The 22,965-nt window shown below is 41.9% G+C and overlaps 1 protein-coding gene across 3 annotated transcripts in view; it reads right to left on the reverse strand.

The window, feature by feature from the left end:
• The window catches only part of CNKSR2 (connector enhancer of kinase suppressor of Ras 2), a 353,085-nt gene that overhangs the window by 225,430 nt on the left and 104,690 nt on the right, over positions 1 to 22,965 (reverse strand). For all 3 annotated transcript variants that reach the window (XM_019529183.1, XM_019529184.1, XM_019529182.1), the window contains exon 5: positions 8,113 to 8,154. In XM_019529183.1, coding sequence (XP_019384728.1) covers positions 8,113 to 8,154 — 42 coding nt within the window. The remainder of the gene's footprint in view (positions 1 to 8,112; positions 8,155 to 22,965) is intronic.

Raw genomic sequence — 22,965 nt, forward strand, 5'->3', positions numbered from 1 at the left:
CCACTTGTATGGCTGAAGGCCTCCATGGCCAGCCCTATGAGGAGAGGCTGAGGGACCTGAATCTCTTCAGTCTCCGGAAGAGGAGACTGAGGGGGGATCTTGTGGCTGCCTACAACCTTGTCAGGGGCCACCAGCAGGGACTCAGGGACAGTCTGTTCACCAGGACCCCCCTTAGAGTCACCAGAATGATGCAAACATTCAGTATTTGAGGAAAGATGCATGGGGGAGCCTGCACTGGAGATGGCCCTCAGCACACATGCCACCATACCCTGAGAGATGCCAGAGATTACCAAATGTGTCATTCTGGGCACCTCCTCCAACAAGCAATGGCTACAGAACTTCTGCATGTGCTAAGCCACATTCATGGACATCAATATTGAGCTAGCCCCCCACCCTGACCAGCAGGACAGCAGCAAAAAGCCACTCCTGACTGCAGAGAAGCACATAACTGTTGCCATCTGGAAACTCACCACCCCCGACAGCTTCCACTCCATCGCCAGCCAGTTTGGTATGGGAAAGTCTATGGCTGGAGCGAACTCCGGGAGGCATACAGGGTCATCTAAGACATGCTGGCGAACCACTTCATCTGCCTCATCAAGTCACAGGAAGTCATTACTGACTTCCACCACATGGGCTTCAGCCACCAGGTGGGTCTGTCAACCACTCCACATTCCCATCTACTGCCTGCTCCAAAGCACCATGGAAGTTAATCAATACATCATGCTGTAGGGCATCATCGACCACCATGGCTATTTCACCCATATCTTCACTGGGTGATCAGGCACCGCCCCCCATTCTACCTGCAACCCCCAAGACAGCTACCCATGCACCCCACCACAAACCCAAAACTTTCTGGGGGTATCCACCTGCCGGCAATAATTGTGCCAGCAACACCCACCCATGCCCCAAACTCCCAGAGCTAGGTGTCTGCCAGAAGTGGCCAGTCTGGCCATGCGCACCGAAGCCCTGATTTCACTGGGGTCACCTTCCCATTGGCCCATTCTCATCTATACACCTCCTGAGTCCTGGATCTGAAATGTCAGCACCAGCACCATCAGAAGAAGTTTAACTTTAAACCACATGTGCCATTTTTAGACCAGAGTTAAGGGTTGGGAATGCTTGCAGACCTAGAACTTCTACAACACTAAACTCAATTCTATCAATCTAAATATAACACTTGTATAATCATTCATCCTCTTCTTTAGGGGCATTTACAAACATCTGACTGATCTTTCCATGCTTAATATGCCTGTTGATGTAGCAAACATTCAGAAGCGATACATCAGAACCTCCATCTTGGGCAAAGGTTCCTGAATGTGCTCCATTTGTATTTTCCAAGGAGAATAAAAGAACTAGGCACAAGCTGAGCTGCTTCTTGTATATCTTGTATATCCAGGCCAATTTACAAACTGAATCAGTATTTGATTTGTCCCCTCTTCCTGTCTGCAGGACGGAAGTTCTGTTTCAGCATGGTTTATAAATAAAAAGCACAATGCATAAAGAAATCACATACTGTAGGCAAAATGACCGATGAAGAAAAAATACTCTCATCTAAAAATGGCACATGTGGTTTAAAGTTAAACCTCTTCTGATGGTGCTGGTGCTGGCATGTCAGATCCAGGGCTCAAGAGGTGTATAGTTGCTTTCCAAGCAACTAGAAAAATAAAGGGTGGCAGGGGAGAGGGAAGGAATGGGAGTGATATGGAAAATAGTATTTTGATACTGGAAGGGAAAATCTATGTAGCAAAATACAGTAAGAAAGGGTCTAAAATAAGAGTATATGTCAGTCATTATTATGCTTGTAATAAATGAGATGATAATGCTATTATTATTTAATAATGCATTTAAGGTATACTTCAGGTAGTTGGCTTTGATAAAACGCTGATTTGAGCACATACGTTCAATGTTTATGCAAGACATTGTATCTTTTAGCTATGCCATTTGACATGGTACAGGACAATAGCAAGTATTGATAAGCAATGCAAGTCTGTTGAATTTTCTTTTTTAGAAATAACCTGTACAAATAACTGTTACACTTGAGTATCTGCAAAGAAGACCTAAAGATGAGAAACGCTGCACCTGGCAACTGATATTTAAATCGCGCATGAGAGTGAGCCAACAGGAAACCAACAGGAGTTGAGAAAGCCCAGCACCTCCCATGTGGTGCACAGCTTTTAAGAGAATCACGCAATCACGCTTTTACTGTGCCTGTAAAAAAAAAAAAAAAAAAGCAGTTGCCCAGAAACATGCCAAAAAATAGATAAATAAAGACAAATTACATGAGGAGGACTTAGCAAAAATTATACTTTACATTTTTTCCCCCTCTCATGCAATCACTCTCTCTCCACCCCAGGAGCCTTATGCCCAATGTAGTATTCCATAATTGCTCTAATATAGCAATTAAGCATTTTATCTCATTCAGCAGTACATTCTATTTTAAGTTATTCTTAACACTCCGGAGTAGTCATTTTTACAAGGCTAACATCCTATGCTGTATTTTTGAAGGATCCTCTATGATACATCCAGTTGTTTGATACAGTGTCACGGGAACAGCTTTTTTTCCGCTATTCATGTGGTGGTCATTTAATGCCCCAAAGCATACAAAATCAAAATGCATAGATATTTGTTCAGAAGTCATTATAAATGCAAAATACAGGTTGCATTCTCATTACAGCCAAGAGAAGGGCCGGGGGAAAAAGGATGAAGAGTGACAGATCTGCATCTTCCCTGATTGTGGGGCCAAAAAAACCCCAAAACACACAAAAAAAATTTCCAGTGGAAGTTAACATTGCACTGCATCTACTCTAACTTGCACTGGCCAAGACAACGTCTTTTGAGTTAGTCTGCTGGACTGCACTAGATTGTACCTCCATGTCCTTAGGCCCCTCAATACTATGTAAATCAAACATGTGGAGCCTGTGATCTCCCCTACTGCAAGGGAATCAATTATGGTAATTTTAAGGTCATTCAGTAGCACAAAAGGTGACCTACAGGAAGCTGAAGATTGCACCTCCATTGCTATTTTTAAGGGCATCTAAACTTTCCATGAAAATTTACAACAATGCGTGTGTCCCACTGAGCACACTGCAAACTGCACAGTTTTGAGCCACTGCAAACTGCACATGGCACGTGTGCAAGTGTTCAACCACACTCCTAATTAGCAGCGCAGTGGGAGGCGAGGGGGTTGACACTGGGAGACTCCTGTATCAGAAAAGTGCCACTGAAAAAAAGCATTGTGCACATGAAGCAGTGCGCACTGCCAAAAAGGGAGCCTGTAAGGCAGGGTCTGAGTGCCCAGATTGCTGCCACTGCTGCTCCCTGGGGGTGCATCCAGACAAGCGTGGTCATGCAGTATGTGGTGCTACAAACACATTTGCAGCACCACATACTGCAGAGTCTGGTGTTCTCTGTGCTGCAAGGGCATGCTGCCCGAGTGTGTGCCGCAACAGGTGTTTTTTCCATGTTTTGTTTTGTGTTTTACCCCAGATACCCAGGGATCAAAAAAACCCCAGGAAAAAAAAATGCTTGGGCAGCACGCACTGCTGAAAAGCAGAGCCAGGCCACCCAGGCCCATGCTCCACTGCCAGCCAGGCTCTGCATTGCAGAATTGTCATGGCCACAACCCTAGAAGGCCCCTAGGACCCCAAGTTAAGGCTGCTAGGGCCAGCCCAGTGCTGGCCCCAGCCTTCCCTACCCCACCTAGGGCAGGCATTCCCCAGGGAAATGTAGTTCCCCAGGGACTAGCATAACCACTACTCATCTCCGAGGAGCCAAACATCCACATGTCTGGATGTGCCCTGGGAGGCCCCCAGGACACCAACTGGGACAATTTGCCTTGTGCCAACCCCATGTGCAGGAGCGTGCACAGTGGCAAAAAGCAGCAGCACAAATTTGTGCCAATTTTGTGCCAATACACAGTAACTTCACCCCCCTGCATGTGGGGACACGCTCAATGAGTTTTTACTAGTTATAGTCTTCTGGTTATTTAATTTATTAGCATAAAATCAAATATAGAAGTAGTACTGATTTGTGGTTACCATAGTATTTAAAAGATTGGTAACAATAATAGTATAATCCTGTTTTTTATTATTGAATTCTTAATTGTTTTTAAACTTTGGCCATTTTAAAACCAAATCCTAAACTCACCAAGAGGCTTTTAGCTGTCTGAATATTAATATTAATTAAATATAATTTATATTTATTTAGATATTTATGTTTATTTATTTTCTTACCTACCATGGCACCACATTTCTTATGAAACTGAATGGGATCTCTGTGAAAATGAAGTTCCTTAAAGGGACAAAATAATGATTATCCTACTGAATTGTATTACAATGAAAAATATCCGGAAAAAAAAATACAGAAATGCTGCAGGTGAAGTAGAAGTTTCTATCTTATAAATTGTTATCCAATTAGAATGGGATCACTTAATTGCTTCCCTAGGTCTTTGTATCTCACAACATTCCATAATGAAAGTATTATCTAGCTCAGTGGTTCTCAGACTTTTTAGACTTGAGGCACCCCTCACAAAATGCCAGCCCCTACCTAGTTTTCACTATTTTTTTTTTAATTTCGTTTTTTTTCCTATGGAAAAAAATAATAAAGTAATTTTTCTGTTGGAAAGCACTTAAAGAGCAAAACAGTTCAGAATGTTTTTAACACCATGGATTTCTAGTTGAAATCTCTGGCTTTATGTTGTGAATCACTTATGTACATCTAACAATGCTAACCTTGTATGGCACTCTGCTGTATTCTTGAAAAGAACCAAATCCCCCCAGGGTCTGGGGACAGACATTCAACAAGCCCAAGTCTGAACTGATTCACTCTTTGCAGGTTAGTCTAAGTTGTGTAGCTTAAACTGATTAATAACTGGGCTGGACTCAATGATCTTCTGAGGTCCCTTCCAGCCCTAATGTCTATGAAATGAAACTGGACAGACATTCTCTGTTAAATCAGGAAATGCAGCCACATGCCTGCAGCGGCTCAAGCCAGAAGATGGAGGGCACTAGACCATGCCTGCCAGCCACTGCCAAAGGGAAGGCAAGGAAGAGAGATGCCCTCCAAGGTTCTCACCCTGTTGGAGTGGAGGGGGCATGGCCAGGCACCAGCTGGGGCTAGCACAACACAGAGGATGCCAGCCACCAGCTTCAAAGGAGGGTGGGGAAGAGGAGTGATGATGAGGAAAAAGTCCTCTCTCCAAAGCAAGCATGTATTGATCACAGCAATTTGCTAAAATCTTGGCCTAAGCCAGGGGCAGGCAATTATTTGGGGTGGAGGGCTGCTGACCCAGTTTTGGCAAGCTGCCAAACCCGCCCCTTGACAGGTGACCCACCCCCTGGTCACTATCTTGGGAACAATGACCCAATGTCTTGGGACCAATGTCGCAGGGCCAGCACCGGTGGGGCCCAGAGCAGGGTGCAGGCTGGTAGGAGTCTGTGAAGCTGGGCTGGGCTGCACCAGCAGGGAGAGGGGGAAGCTGGCCTGGTTCTATAAAGCCCCTGCCAGCCAGGACCCTGTACTCCTGCCACCCTGCTCTGGGTTCTGCTGCCACTGGCCGTGAGACACTCCCAACACCCCCCAGCCCTGCAGAACAGGCAGGGGGCAGTGCACAGCCCTGACCCCCTGCTTGCTGGCAGGGAAGGAGCTGGTGCACAGTGTGGGGAAAAGCGGACCTTCCCCATGGCTGGAACTCCCTGCTGCAGCTGCTCGCAGTCCACGCGGGGATGTCCTAAGCAGGCACAGGCAGCCACTTGCAGGCTGCGAGCGGCTGCAGTGCAGAACACTGGCCACGGGCAGGGGAGGGGCTGCTTTTCCTCTGCACTCAGCACCAGCTTGTAACCCACCCCCACAACCAGCCTGAGCCCTGTGCCAGCTCTGGGCTCGCCCGTCAGGCTATGCCACAGCAACCCCCCTGCTTGCTGCACTGTAAAGCATTTGCTGCTGCTGCCCGGTCAGAGCTTGCACACTGGCCAGCCCAGAGGCAGCGGTGGCAACATCACCACAGCCTACCATGGCGCAAATTCTGGGCAGGTGGCAGCAGCAAACGCTACCTGACTCAGCAAGCGGCGAGGCTCTAGCAGTTGCTGCCATGAGCAGCCCCAACAGGTGAGCCCAGAGCCAGCATGGGGCCCAGGCTGGCAGTGGTGGTGGGTTACAATCTGGTGATGAGCATGGGGGGGAAAAGTGGCTTCGCCCCTGCTTTGTGGCCAGTGCTTTGTGCTGCAGCCCATGTGGGGCTGCCTGTGCCTGCTCAGAACAGCCCCACATGGGCTGCGAGCGAGCAGGGAGTGTGGGCCACGGGGCAGGCAAGGGGCTGCTTTTCCCCCCCGTGTTCAGCATCAGTTCTTTCCCTGCCCTTTCCCCCCCACCCCACTTACCTGAGCTTCCAGCGCCACGGCAGCCACATGGTCCCAGGCCAGAAGCCCCTGCTGGGGCTTCTAGCTCAGGAGGTGGGGCTGGGGCAGCTGTTGCAGAAGCCTGCTGAGGATTCCCCTGGGTCCTACTGCCCCTGGTTCCTGTCATTTTTGATAGGAACCAAGGGCAGATGCATTTTAATTTTCAAAAATTTTTTATGAGCCCCTCAGGCTGGACAGAATGGCCTTGTGGACCAGCTCCGGCCCACGGGCCATACATTGCCCACCCCTGCCCTAAGCTAAGATATACAATGGCATATCAAGGGTGGGGGCAGGGGTGCCTGCCTGGGATGGGGGGCACTGGCCAGGCCCTTCAGAGCCAGGCAGAGAGGCTGCAGCACCTCTCGTGTTTGGTGTGTAGTTCGCCCACCCTTCTGTCCAGCAGATTGTAAGTTTCTTTAGCTGTTTTAGCTGGAAATTCTGGCCGCTGCTGCTCCCCTCCATTCCCCCGCCCTCCCCCCCATGTCCGGTGTGCTATGATGTTAATTTCCCTATGGAAGCATCATAGGATAGAAGAGGGGGCCCCAGACCCTGTTTGGATCATCCCCACGGAGGACAGGGGGTGCCAATCCAAGTACTGGCCCCCAGGTACTAGAGACCCATGGTACACCACTGAAGATACAGCCCAGTAAAACACAGCATACACATCTTAGTCTGATTTAAAATGTAAACCAGGAAAACAAGAATTACTTTTACTAATCCTGAGGGCAGGATGTCTCCTTACAGCCAGGCATTCAGAAAGGCTTTGGTTAGGTATTTATTTGTTCTGCTTTATAATGTAAATGTAGCTTTCTGCATTCTTTGATGAAGCTGTCTGCAACTTCCTTAAACTATATCTCCAGCATGTGTGATGATTGTCAGGTCTTTGCCAACACTTCCCACCTCTAAGTCTGGTCCTGCAGGTCTTAGCTCTGGGTTCACAGGTGCAGGGCTTGGATCTGCACACAGGGCATGCCATTGAATTAATTCCCTCCCTGCCTGGCTACAGGCAAGCCACAGAGACTGCAGCCAAACCCCCAGGAGTTCCAAGAGAGAGAGAGCGGAGAGAGGAAGGAATTAACTCCATCCCTGCCAGGCTGCAGGCAAGCCATGGAGTGCAGCTGGGGCTGTCCCCAGGGTTTGCCAGCTTGGGGGGGGAGGGGAGCGAAAAGGGGATGGAGGGAAGAATTTGCCTCAGGGGCCATGGCAGGCCAGCATCTGGCCACACCCTGCCCCTGCTCTGCTAAAAAGGATCTTATCTTTCACAATAATTGTCCTAAAAGCTTCAGGGGAAGAAGGTCAAGAAATCAGTGAAAGGAAGTATTACTCTATGAAGTAAGCATGGTTCTACCGTTAATTTATTTTCAGCCTGCTTAACACATGTGTAGATATTCACCACCCATATGATGTTCACTTCTTGTTTTGAATCCCCTCTCTTGCTGAGAGGGAGTTTCACCAGCTAAACAAAAGACATTCCAATAAGGCTATAAATTTGTTGCCTGTCAGTTTCATTGAATAGCCTCAAAGTCTTTGCATACTGAAAGAATGAGTATTTACATTCTCTCCACACCATTTTTTTGTACTTCACATCTTGTTTTATTCATTTCTTCACTAAGCCAAAACTAGCTTGCTAGCACTTTAACACTACTGCTAAAAGACTGAAAGATTCCTAGATATTGTACAGCAGACACATATTTATAAGAATCAAAGGACTACTCACCACATGTAGAATTTTATTCTCTGTTTCATATACTGTGCAATCCTGAAAACAGAAAATAGAAGACATAGGTTAAATCTGAAAAGTCAAACATCCGTGGAAAACTGCCTTTTAAAACAAAGGTTAATTGCACTGAAAAACCTTTAAAAGAAAGCACTTGTTGTTTTAACTACCATGGAGGAATTTATGTAACCAGGGTGGAAGAAGCTAGAATGGGAAAGAAAAGTTGATTAGCACATACTTAAAACTTTGGTCTTCCTTTGGTGAGTCCTATTTGAGACAGACTCTTATTCTCCTCCCTCTAGTACCTCTTTATGCCATGCCCTAAGAAAGACATGCCTGGCCGGTTTCTCTTTTTAATTTGTCCATATTAGATTAGAACATGGGTTACAGGTTAAGAGTTGTATTAAGAACCAAAACTGCTGTGGATAGAGACTAGAGAATTTCCTTCCCAAATGAATTGGCCAGCAATATTCTATGTAAGTAGTAAGAATCAGTGCTTTTAATCAAAGTAACTCAGTGCAGCAAGCAAACAGCAAAAACTCTGAACAAGAAAACATTTTTTTTAAACTGCAATTTGTCCAGCATTCCTTGTTCACAGTAAACAAGAATGGCACTGCTTCCTTTAAATGAAATACAGTTATGTAACTTATGAAGAAAACAAGTGTCCTTGGATCCAAAGATGGGGAAGCAAACTTTACAGTTCTGACAGCTAAGTATATATAGTGCTTGAGACTGAAGAAACAACTGAGAAACTCCTATAATTGAATTTCTGGATCTGAGCAAGATAACATGGTCATGTGGACTTAAACCTCACTGCCAATCATATAGATCATGGTGAGTCCATTCATCCTGCAGGATTTAGCTCAGTGATTCTCAACCTTGTTAGACTCTGGTACACCTCCATAACTTATCTGAATTTAACAGCACCAATTTCACAAAAATGGCAGTGTGACATCCCACTGAACAAGAGCTGAGTTTAGCCAATGAGTCCTGAATAGGCTGTCTGAAGGTGTAGAAGTAAACCCAAAGGCATAACATTTGGGAGCGGTTTCTGTAGTCAGTGAAGGTTGGCAGGAATTCAGGGGGCCATAATAGCAGTTTCCAATTCAGAGCCAAAATCCTAGGTTCAAGGTCAACTGTAATGGGTTTAAAGCATAAATCTACAATAACATTGCTTTTTAGCATGCTTACTTAAATTGCCCTTAAACCATCTTGAGATAAGCATCTAGACCACTCACCCAGGGTTATGCAGCACCCTGTGGTACCCTGAGATTCATTCAAGGGTGCTATGGGCTGCCACACAATTTTACAACAGTCAAGTGTGCAAATATGATTCACATGATAAGCCAAGAGGTTTCAAATCAGAATACATACGGTTAAAAACAGTGCCTGTTGTAGTGCTTCTAAGTTCTTTGGAACAGAAGAATTGCTCTATTATTTCTCTCTCATAAAAAAACCCCCAAATAAGTAAAAACTAAGAGTTGGTGTTTTCCAAGGGGTGCCTTGAGTCTAAGAAAGTTGAGCACAACTGATCTAAGCTATCATTTCTTATCTTCAACAGCAACATATCTTTCTCAACATTTTTTCTCCTGTTTTAAAACTAAATTGTTTCTTATATAACTTCAATCTATTGCTTTCTATTTTCTTCGTAGCAACTCATGAGAATAATTGATCCTCATTTTATTTAAAACATCTCTGTGTAGAAGGTAAATAGGGCTATTCATTACTGAGAATCTTTACAGTTTACATGTGCTACTTTTTCATATCCATTTCAATAATAAGAGTTTAGTGCATAAGAAAGAGTTGCTAATTGTAAATCGACAACTGAATGCATATTTTTAATATCATCTTTAACCCAGTTAAAAAGAAAGTTCACCTGTACGGTTATCCCATATTCTATTGCTGAAAATGAAATGGAGAGATCTGACAGAATCACAAGCTCATGTAATAATGGCTAGGTACAGACGTTACACTTAATGTCTTAAGTGCACAGAAAGCACTTTAAAGCCATAGTAGAACAGACATTCAAGGCACTTCAAGTGCCTTAAAAATGGCAGATCCCACTCTAAGTTAACCGGGGATGGATGTGGTATTAAACTACAGCATTCTAGGTGCTTTTTTGAATTTCTGTACCACATCCATCACACTTCAGTGTAGATCACGTTCTGCTGCCACCCCAGGGAGCCCTCGCCGGGTAACTTGCTTCCCTCAGTTGGTACTTACCTAATGATATTGTTTGAATATTCCATAAGGGGAAAAAAATGTGAGAAAAATACTTGTCACAGTTGCACTGATTTAGAAAAGAAAACAATTTTCAGTTCAGAGGCCCACAGATTTCTAGCTGAATTTAGTATACTAGCTGAATCCAGATTGAGCAGCATAAACCATTTTAGAAGATTAAGACAAAGGATGCCAAGATGTCATACCCAGGTGTTAGTCAAGATAGAGTATGCAGAATGTTGAAGCACACATCTAGGGCTTGATCCTTTGATGATATGAATATTCTGGCCCTGTTCCTCTGTAAACGTAAATACATGCTTAATTTTAAGTATGTTGGCAGTCACGGGGCTTCAATAAAGCTATGAACGAGCTAAATAAAGACCAGAATGCTCAATACCTAACAATACCTAACTTGTAGGACAGAACTTCTAAAGAACTGTGGCATCAAAACATGGAAACCAAAGAGAAGCTAAAAACAGCCCGGACTATGTACCACTACACCAAAAAAAATGTAGTGTAGTGACTGACATAGGGGTTGCTGTGCTCACAGGAAACAGATTCAGTTTACATGCCTGACCACCAGTTGCAATGATCTGTGACAGACTTCACTTCTCAAAGTGGCCGTTGGTTATGATCTCATGTCACAATATTGTCATTCTTGTTCCTACATTTGCTTCATACCTCCCGCATTATAATCTGTTTGGCACTGTCAAGCATTTGTGAACCCTGTTATTTTATTTCTCTTTATTCCCTGTAAAGTTATACTATACCAAGGAATAAGATATAGCCGTTTACCAATAGATATACCAATAGCATAAACAAATTTCCATGTGTTAATTCCAAAATAATCAATAAATAAATTTCTGAACACAGATGCACGGACACAACTGCTACAAAGTAATTATCCTCAGATTTTATGTTATATTAAAGGAGCAGGTATATGAACCTGCCAACCTCAAGTTGGCTGACTGCAGTAAGCACTATTGGCTGCAGAGCCTGGCCAGTAGATGGTGAAGTAATGCAAACAGAAAACACCTTGCACAGGATGCAATTCACTATGGTAGTATACATGTCTGGGACACTGCGATAAATTTGTACCTGCATATAGTTACTTCTCATTGTCTGACGGACTAATAACATTACCTGAGCACAGAGTGGTGTAAAGGCGTATGGTGGGTGCCCACTCCATCTTTCCTATATAGTTAATTTACTTTATAGGAAACGTTATCCTCAGTAGAATTATCTATGCTTGGAAGAGTTTGCATGAGAGACATTGCTATGACCACTCCTTGTAGTTATATAACACGTATTTCACTGTTAACTGACTAATTTGTTCCTGTGAGGTTTAAAAGTTCTTAATTAAAAGGAATAGCTTCAGCAAATGTGTAGAAGGTGCAAGCCAGCTTTTTTCATTTTAAGAGAGTATACTCCTAGGTAAGAAAAGCACATGTTTTTATAGTCATTTTGAATGGGGGTAGAGAAAAGCGTGAGAACTGGATTAAAAAAACAAACAAACAAACAAAATCAAGCCACTGATTTGCAGATCACCTAAAACCACAAAATTCTTTATTGCTACTTTAAGTATATTACATTTTAAACAAAGTTTTTCAAACACTTTGGTATTTTGCTTACAAAGCCTACATCCAAGATGTTTTACAGGAGTGGACAGTGACAATTTTTGTTGCATCTGCAGAATATCAAGACAGACTCCCTTCAGTTTATTATGCATATATAGGGAAATGTCCATGAAGTAAAATAACATTAATCTGAAAAGCTTAAAACTCTCTCACACATTTTCACATATACCAACAAATAGATTTCAGCATAATTTTATACAGAAAAGTGACTCTTAAACTGAGTTCTACACTTACCGTCTGTTAGGCCTCTTTACACATTCCATTTATGCCACAAGTTACATGTTAGTGGCAAAGATGCCATACATGCGCACAATTTATGGGGCCATAAAATGGCAAACCAGCCATAAATACGTTAATAGATTGTAAGGTCTGAAGTGACCTTGGAAGATCATTGGGTCCAGACCCTTGTACCAGGGAGGAAAGACAACTGGGGGTCAGGTGACCACAGAAAGGTGACTGTCTAGTCTCCTCTTGAAGATCTCCAGGGTAGGTGATTGCACCACCTCTGGAGGGAACTTATTCCACAGTCTGGACACCCTGACTGTGAAGAAGGTTTTCCTAATGTTGAGCCTGAATCAGTCTTCCAGTAGTCTGTGCCCATTACTCCTAGTTTTCCCCTCAGTGCCCTGGTGAACAGTTGCTCACCAACCCCTTGATGTACTCCCCTAGTGCAGTGGTAAGCTGCTACCAGGTCCCCTCTCAGCCTTCTTTTCTTGAGGCTGAAGAGTCCCAGATCCCTCAGCCTTTCCTCATATGGCTTGCCATGTAAGACTCTGATCATACTGGTGTCTCTTTTTGGACTCTCTCAAGCTTGTCCACATCCTTGTTAAAGTGCCCAGAACTGAATGCAATACTCCAGCTGTGGTCTCACCAGTGCTGAATACAGCAGAAGAATCACCTCCTTGGTTTTGCTGGAGATACATTGATTGATGCATGCCAGAGTATTATTATCCCTACTGGCTACAGTATCTCACTGCTGGCTCGCATTCATACTGTGGTCTATTAGTACCCCCAGTTCCTTTCATTTGTGGTGCTAGTCAGTTTGGTGCCTCCAAGCCTGTAGATGTGTTGGGGGTTGCTCACCCTGAGGTGGGGCATTTTACATTTCTTGATGTTGAACTTCATCCGATTCCAATCTGACCAACTTGCCAGCCTGTCTAGGTCCACCTGTATCTGTAGTCTATCTTCAAGCATGACCACGCTTCCCCATAACTTGGTGTCGGCCACAAACTTGGCCGGTGAGCTCTTCACTCCCCACATCCAAATCATTAATAAATACGTTGAAAAGTACTAGACCAAGCACTGACTCCTGTGGGGCACCTACATCACACATAATTTTATGGCTGGTTTGTATACTACCCTAAATTGAACACTGGCATGCCTGGGGATGCCCGGGGGCCAGTGCTGACTATTAGCTGATTATTCTCATCAGCCCTAGGGCAGCCCCAGTTTTCCACTAGGGCACGGGGCTGTCCTGCAAGCTCCTGCCAAAGAGAGCTGAGGGGCTTCCCTGCTAAGGAGTTCAAACCCTGCAGCTAAATTCTCCTATGTGAGGAATGAAGCTCCCAGTGTGGGGGAAGGGGGTGGGACAAAAGGCTTACCTTGCCTGTTATTTTAAACCCAGCAGTTAAAGTGCCTTGTAGCCTCTGGTCCCCCATCTTTCCTGGCAGCCCCACCAGAGCTACTAGGCTTGGAGTTTAAAACTAATCCCTTGAACGGTGACAGACCCAGACACAGGAGTCCCAAGTCAAGCTGGGCTGTGGGGTCCTGGTCTTCAACTTGTCAGTGCAGGGAGATCTTGGGATCATGATCCCAGGTCTTCCCTACACTGGCAAATATGAAGGGCACTATTGGGATCTAATCACTGATTCAAAACTTGCACTTTCTGCATATGGCGTGGCACAAGATGCAATTGTCGAGACTAGGGATCAGAAGCCATGGTGCCACAAGCCTTCATGATTTCTAGACTGAATAGTTTACATGTACAATAAAAACATGCAGCTTGTAAATATTAACCCCATAAACAAGCTGGAACATGAAAGTAAGTTGACTCTTTTCCTTTTCATATATAATCATATGCAATGAAGATCCTACACATAAAATTAAGCCCTCCATTTCACCTGCAACATCTGCTCACTTGCTCAGGTATAACTGACTACGAGTAAGATAACTGACTAACAGTCAGAATTTAGTGAACAATTTGTGGTTAGTATATTTCCTGCCTACTCCCATTTAACCCAGTTGTCGTGTCCTATATGACTCAAACCTCCTCTGTTGCACTGGCTGCCTGCAATGGGCTTTTAACCTCCTTTATTGCAGTGACTGCCCAAAGTTTCCTTTTATCCTTCTTTTGTAGGTTTATACATGCCTTGTGATGGGTTGGCTAAGAAGCCTAAGTTCCCACAGGTCCCTAGTTTCCTTGGCATTTCCATTAACTCCTTATCTGCTGTGTGGGATTTATAGACCCCATAAGACATTCCCCCTGATATCTTCTCTCATTACCTTGGGGATGAGGATAATTGCCTCTGGGTTACAGACATCCTTTTGGCATGCCAATTAACATCCTTTTTAAATGTTTATTATTTCAAATGTTAGGAGATCCTTTGGAACCAGTTTATTAGAAAGACAATCAACTAATTTCTCATTAACTTCCTTTTAATATTTCTCCTAATCTTTGTCAATTTTGAATCATTTAATGTAGTAATAGCTCATCTGTCATAAGAAGTAATCAGCTGAAAGGGCAGTATACAAAAAAAGTGTACAGGAAACCTCTAACTAGGGAAAGTGAAAGATCCATTTTTAAGCATTAAAAATGTGATTTTCAGCATCATTGCCCTAAGTCTGATATACAATGGTGGTTTGTTTCCACTGACTTAAATGGCAGAGTTAGGTCAATGCCAAGTACTTTTCAACACTCCATTCTGAAATCAATGATAGATACAAAAAAAACCCTGCAACAAAAACTAAAAGAAGTTAAGAATGAAATGAAATCCTGTAGTGCGAGGACATTTTGTATGACTCTCTCCTTCAGAAAATGTATCCTGAAAGATGTCCTTTCGAAGATGTAACTGCTATAAAGATAATTAAATCCCTTTCCTACTAGTTCAGCTAAAATAGTAATAGAACCTTGTAATAAATGGTCTGCTAGTTTTGGTACTTGGCAAAGATAAAAATAACTAACTCTTTTGATGAATGCTCAGAATATTACCCTCTCTCCCTCTAGCTGCATTAACCAGAAGTATGTTGTTCTGAACCAAAATTATTCTTTTCTGGGACATTTATTTAGGTCTTGTTCACGGCTCAGTGCATCCAAAAAACCAACCAAAAACAAAACGAAAAACAAAACTTCTGCCACAGACTTCAGTAAACACAGGACTGAAGTAGAATTTGAAGCAAACTAAATTTACCTACCACCTGAGTTACACAGATAACTCCTAAAGAAAGTCATTATTAACATCCAAAATGAGATGGTTTCAGAGGCTATAAATCAAAGTTCTTTTTACACACACACATAGTGGCGGTTCATTTTGATCACAGAAAAATTTGGATTTTGGGTTACTTTTTTAAACCTGAAAATTGGGGTGTTTTCTTTAATCCGAGAAAACCAAGATCCCTGATTATAAGTAATAAAATTAAGTCTGATGTATGCATCCATGCATGTATGCATACCTAAGGAAAAGGTGGTAGGTAAAACTGGTAAGTATTTCTTGCCATTGTGTTCTGGGGAAAGGACAACTGCCACTCCCGACAGAGGGGACCACTGGTGGGATAGGCACCCAAAGTATTGTCTACTTGTCATGGAAAAAAAACCATACAATATCAAAGGCTTCAGAGAAATGGCCCACTAGCCAAAGGAATGCCAGACGTCAGAAATTTCTGAAGAATTGAGACCCATGAGCAATTAGGACAATGCTGATGCAGGGAAGGGGGATAAAGGGGCTGGCTTGTGGGTATTTTAGGACCTACTTGTGAGGTGGCCAGGATCTTTGGATCCCAGGATTTGGAGAGTTCATGTCCCCAGAAGTCGGAGCTGGCACGATCAGTAGGAAGGCTGATCTCTGGAAATATTGTCAGGTCTTTCTGAGGAATGATGGTGTAGTCAGATCACGGAGTAAGAAACCTTACTCATCTTATTCTGTCCTCAAGCTTATGGTACCATCTTTTTCTTCTATATAATAAATCCTGTTTTTTGTTAGTCTCCTTGCCGACTGTTTGTAATGAAGAATGATTTCTGAGCAAGTGATATTCCAGGCTAACTTATTCTACAGAAAGGGGGACCTAAAATTTCTTTCACAACCCAAAGGGAAACCACCTCCTGCAGGTTCCCCTGTTGCAGCTGTGTAGTCTGCTATAAAGACACCACAGCCAAGGCTCATGGGGCTAAAGAGTTATTACAGTGAAAACTGTGGTCTGTTCTTTGGGATAGGGAACACGACCATAGGGCTTCAGGGGTACCCTGCAGACAGGTAAACTTGGAAAAAAAAATAAAATCTTAATTTAAGCAACTGTAGAGAATACTTTCAGATGCTCAGCAGGCAACCTCATTTTCAAAATGCTTCACAATCTGAAGCAATATATAAACTTCACCAAAAGAAACAAGATTGAGACTTACAATATGAAAGAGGTCAAAGCCCAAAAACATACTTTTTTGTTTTTTTCACACTTTAATTTTTAGAAAGTTATGGTATACAATAAAAAAAATGCTTCATATACACAGTTAAAACAGAGTTCCTATTCCAATTAACCTACAGGTGACATTTCATCTTTGAATGTTCTTGGCTTTTTGTCCAACATTCTTCATATAGGCAGTTTATAACTTTCTTTAAAGTCACTCAATTATAATAAACTCTTAATAGGAGGAATCTTCACATGTATGGCAGATTAGAGTTACAGTTTCATGTAATCTTAAAGTATCTACTTTAAAGGCATGCAATATGCTCAGAAGTGGGTCTCAGCAGCTGTAGGATCCTTTGTACTTTGACTTCTCAAATACCATGCCAGTGAGTAATATACACCTGCAGAAACCAAGGCAGGTAATGTTCCCTATTTTCTCTACATTTTTCTTAAAATATGGTGCCTAAAACTGGACACAGAGCACCAGTGGAGACTGAGCCTAGAAACTGCCTACCCTTCAAAGATAACTGCAGTGCAAAGGGGAGATTGTTATTTTATTATCTTAAGTTATAATAAAAGTTACACCAACTTAGCAAAACTAAATACCTGTGCCTGAAATGATACGGAATTGTCAATGAATAAAAATCATGAACGTAATTACTTTGCAAACACTCTTTTTCTTTAAATTCTCTTCCCATCTCCTGTATTGGATTTTCCTCCTCCTGGTCAAAATCCCAAGAGTTCTGTCTTCAATTTTCCCTTCTTTGCAATCTACTCCCTATTGTTGGGCAGGCTCCTAAATTCATGCTGTTTTAATTACCATCTCTGTGTTGATGATTCACATATCTCACTCCCCTTCTGTTCCGATTCACAGCTTTGAATCTCTTCCGGGATATCTGCCACCAACTCTAACACAGCTTGATAAAATATAAACTCATGTTTCTTCCAAAACCCTCTCTCCCTCCCTGATTTCTCTAACCCTGTCAACTCCTCCACTGCCGTATGTCCCATAAACTCACATTTCCAACTGTCATTTCCAACTCTCTTTTCTTCCCACACAAATCCTGTTGATTGTCTTCCCACAGCCTTTCAGAAATCTTTGCATTCCCCTCAACTCACCCTATAAAAATCTTATCCATACTTTCATTTTTAATACCCATGTTATCTCCTTTTTGTCCTCCCTGACCCTCACCTTGTCCCCTACACCAATCCAATATATCCAGAACTCATCAGAAGAGCCCATTAGGTAGGGGGAAAAAAAAGAATATAATTCATGCATGCATTTACAGAAGAAAGAAAAAATAAATGGTCTCTATCAAGGGAAATATGTAAATTATTAAAATACATCTATGTTAAAAATAAATTACTTACAGAATGCATAAGTAGCTATCATGTTTTTAAAAGATTAGAACACTTATCCTGAATATGTAATGAAACTGTAACTTTAAGTTCCACTAATCCTGTATACAAACTAAAAGTAATTATGCATCCTCTTAAAGCACAAATAATTGCCTCACTACTACTTATTTTAACAATTTATAGAGAGCAGTACGTATTACCATGGCAACTAGACGCCTCCACAAAAATTCAACACAAGTTATATAAATCACCCAGAATCTGTAGCATTCAATCAAGCAAGTGATGGTACCATTGGGGAAAAAATGTTATTTGGAACACTATTAATAGAGAGCTACAACAGACAAGTGAAGGGTTTGTTTGTTTTTAATCACCCTTCCCCCAACATGCACACTATTTTTTCCCACTTTGTATCAGTTCTTTTCTTTCTGTGAAAACAACTGTTTTATTTTTCCTTGATAACTGGACACATCCAGTTATTGATTTACATAGGCTGTAGAGAAAGTAATACACTTCCCTGATGTAATTATTCTAAGATTCGTTGGCACACCATGGGGACAGCTATAATGCAAATTATTTCAGCACTGACAGGAAATGTGTGGGTATCTACCAATATGTCTTGATGAATCCAGCTGCTGATAGAGCTCTAAATGAAATTTCAGTTACGCAGAGAAATTTTCTTGAGAAAGAAATTTGCAATTACTGAATTAAAAATTCATAAAAAAACATTAAAAAGATGAGATGCTAAAAGTTATGTACTGTGACCGCATCAAGAAAAAAAGGGGGGGGGAGGGGGAAGAGGGAGGCAAAGCACAAATGTTGATTCACTGTATGATATAGGGAGATGTCACAATCCGTAAAGCATTGATTAATGAAACAAATATTGTTTCTGCCCATTTACATCTAAAGAAAAACTATCCACTTGAAATGCCATGTTCAACTGCTAGAGACCATTTTAGGGGCTACCAACATTTCTCTATTTCAGTCTTGCACTATATATACACTATAGTTGCCATGAGGTATAAAACAAGCATACCCCAGCAACACTAATGATCTTTGTAAATCATCATACTAAAATTGAAGTTTCACTTTACCATGTAAATCGTTGAGATTCAGTGTGCTTATAAAAGCAACGGGAGCTTTATACATGGAAGAAATGCAGAGCCTTAACTTTCACATCTACAGATAACTATGACTAATATGAATGCCGTTATGAAAGTCAACTTTTGAAAGGAGTTACCAAGGGACAACCTTTTCTGCTTCTGCTTATCTTAGGAAATACTCACAGTATCTGAGATACTACTTTGGAAAAGTTAGGAAACTTGACTGAGTAGATATAGTGGGGACTACTAAAGTAAAACCAGAAATTATCTTTGAAGACAAAAATCACCAAGAAAATGTATTCAACTCCAAAATGCATCTACCCTCCTATCCATTTCTGTCCCAAGCTTTACCAGCCTGCCTACCTGGGCCTCTGAAGAGCTCTCACCTCTTCTAGCAGCAGTCTATTATTATTCCAGGAAATCCCTGGCCCTTTAATTAGTTTCTGGCCCTACTCAGGCACCTTCCCCATGCCTGCATTTGGGGATGCCTTAATAGCCACAGTTCTTTCTTGTCAGGTCTCCCAGTAAGGACACTCCTTGTTCTCTCTCAAGTATCTTTTGATAGGATTTGCCTTTTATGTCCTGCCTTCCTTCCCATCATCCCTACACATTCAGTAACCCAGGAAGAGATGTCCCAAATCATGAGATTTTTAAAAAAGATTTATATAATTCTGTATATAATTAATAAATATAGAGGGTGGAGTGAAAACTGGAGTGCACTCTGATGACATTATTTAATGATTGTCAGTCTACTTCAAATATTTATGCAGTTCTTGAGTCTCAGCTTCAACATCTTCTCACAAGATAAGGAAAATGGCAATATCACATGTCCCCTAATGTCCTGAGGTGAAGGTCTTCCCTACTGTCCTCAACTATCAGTCTGTAGAGTTTGCTTGAGAAACAATGGGAGCAAATCACACAACTTGTGCTATAACCTCATTTCTGAACCTAAGGCAATGAAGGTGGATCTTGCCAGCAGGCGTAGGATCATAACTTTCATGATTAAAAAAGGTGAAAGCTAAAAGAAACAAACAACTAATATGGAACAGTTTCATTAGTCAGATTCTACATAAAGCATATTCATATTTTTACTACTGGTCTAACATTAGCTTAGTTTTTTCAGCATTTAATAATTGTCTCCATTAGAGTTTTGGAGTACTTTATGAAATATGTATATACGTTGAAGAGAATTTATTTGTATCTATGTATAAATGTTATAGGTTTATCCTCAGGAGTACATGGGGAAAAATGTAAGAGAAGAATGCCCAGCAGCATCCATGAGAGACAGACTGTTAAAAATGGTGTAGCTAGGAAAACTTTCCGCAGTCTCTTCCAACTGCTTAGTAGTAAGCCCAGCTGAAACTTCTGCACTGTTGCTGTAAAGCAATATCTGCTCCCTTAGCGTGACTTACATAGTCTTTTAAGACCTATTCATTCTGAATGAAGCTTTAATCCTTCAGTGGTGCCATCAGCAGCAACAGCATTACATGCGGGGCAAGGTTCAATTCTACATGCAGGTGGTACAACTGGGCCCTCAACTTCAAGAGACAAAGCCTTTAATCCTGTTAAGTAGAGGCAGAGAAGTAGCTATGAAACTCCCACTATTTACTATGCCTCTGGGATCTTCTTGTAGGGTAAACATGTTTTTATAAAGATAGACTTAAAGTTCTCTAGAGTTAACATACAAGCATAAAATTGGCCAGTAGAGCAGCTCAAAAACCAGCTACGAGCAGGATTTTTTAAAAGTCTCTCTCAGCTATCATGATGAGGTATAGGAAATAAATTTGCTATGAAGTAATACCTCACAAAAATAGAACAAAAAATAATAATTAGGCCAAACAGTACAGCTGCAGAGAAGTAAATGTTTAATGTGAATGCAATCCTTTACCAATGAAATAACAGTCTGTAATGCTTTGAGGGACCTATCAGTTAACTGCAGATATTAATTTCTGTTGGACTGTTTTTTAAGTCCAAAAGAATATGTAAAAATAGAAAATAAACTAGTTAATAAAGTTTCACATATACATCCTGTGTTATATACCAAAGCCTCTCTCAAAGAACTATATGCATATTACACCTCCGACTTTTCTAATTTAAAAATTAAGTTGCACAAGCATAATGGATTTTCCTAGACTTCAGGCTTATGAAAGAGTATCCTTTTGTCAATTTCTTCTTTATTATCCAGTTTGTATGAATAACAGAAAATTTAAACCCTTATTTAAAAACGACTCTACAATTAACCTCAAACATGCAAGATAATTTTAGCATGCCAATTTAATTTAGCCATTTTCCTCATTTCAGCTAGAGAACAATGTTTTTGTTCACAATTCTGAAGACTTTTCATTCGTACATGAATGGTACGAAAATTGGGTTGAATCTTCATAGGGCTTATTCACATCTCAGTGAAACCCAGATTTCTATTTTTAAACTGTCTAAGAGGACACCTGAGCTGCTAGAAATTACTAAAGCAAAAGACAAGACTGGAGAAATTGCAGAGTTTATGGAGGCTTCTTAATACATATAGGCAATACCAGCCTTAAAAAAAAAAAAAAAAAAAGGGTTCTTGGGGCTAAGGTCATATAAATGAATATTATCCTATAAAGATCTTTTGTAAATCCTCAGGAAGTCCCATACGGGTAAAAGGGATTATGAGAGATGGAAAAAAATGGTAGTCAATATTTTGACATTTAGGGTCAGACCCAATTCCCCCTCTGGAGCATATTAAGTAGGATTTAGGCAGCTTTCAAGCATCTGAACACGATCCCATTCCATTCTGTGCAGCAGCGACAAAACTAAGGCATCTAAAATCCTTATGCAGCTCTGTTCTAATGTGGAAAGATCCCTAAATCCTTAGACTTGGCCTAAAGCACATGCTCAAACACAATTCAGAAAGCCCATCTAGACATCTCCCTTTACTCAAGCTCTGCTGCAATCACACTGTCTGAGGAAGCACAACAACTCTCAATAAGTCCCTGGCTGTTTGATACTACAAGCATGTTGGTGGTGGTACTCCTACCCACCTCTTGTCCAATAGTCCCCCTGCGAAAAAAGTAAGTGACCTGGGATGTCATCAGTGTTAGTGGGTTTTATACTGCAACCTTTATTTCCCAGGAAAGTGCCCTAGGTGCTATGCTGAAGCTGAGCCATAGGGCAGCTAAGACTCAAAGCCCGAAACAGAGTATGCAAAATGAAGACTGACTCCATAGCCCAGTGAGGAAGGCACTGCACTGGGAAGGAGGGAACTGGGGGTTCTCAGCATCGCTCACAATGTAGTTTCTCAAATAGTTTATCATGGACAAGCTAGGTCCCTTCCCCCTTGCTTTCTCTCTGGGCAGACTGAATTGAAAGATAATGGAGGAATATAACATGCAGTTCTGCATTAGGAACACTCTGGTTCCTGGAATTTCCTCTACCAGTGGACAATGCTCTGAACTGTTACATGCTCTCTAGAGGCACCTATACACGTGCTGGATGCCTGCTCCAACCAGTGTTAATTAGTATGTGTCAGAGCAGACTCAGTTAATTTAATTAGGAAGCTCCAGTAGCCTCCACATCACATGTGTTCAGCATCCCCATGTTTCAAAATGGTGGTAGGACTGCTTTAACTAAAGCTGGTTCAATGAGCTTTAGTGTAGGCATCCCCACCATCTTTTTGAAGTGCAGGACAATGAACACACATAACACTGCAGACACTTTAATTAGAGCAGTTCTCACTAAAGAGTGGCTCTGAGAGCTGCTCTAATTAAAATCCCCCCATCTTCACCCTGGAGCACATGTAAAGATGCTCTAGCAGCATAAGACTGTCAATTGACACCATGGAGGAGTTATGCATCTGCTAAGAGCAGAATAGGGTTGGCCTTAGGAGATACATTAGACTGCCCATTGAGAACACGAGACACCTTTGTGTCTTAGAGTACAATAGA

Source organism: Crocodylus porosus, unplaced genomic scaffold, assembly GCF_001723895.1.
Source record: "Crocodylus porosus isolate Cpor-Errol unplaced genomic scaffold, CroPor_comp1, whole genome shotgun sequence".
Lineage (NCBI taxonomy): Eukaryota > Metazoa > Chordata > Crocodylia > Crocodylidae > Crocodylus > Crocodylus porosus.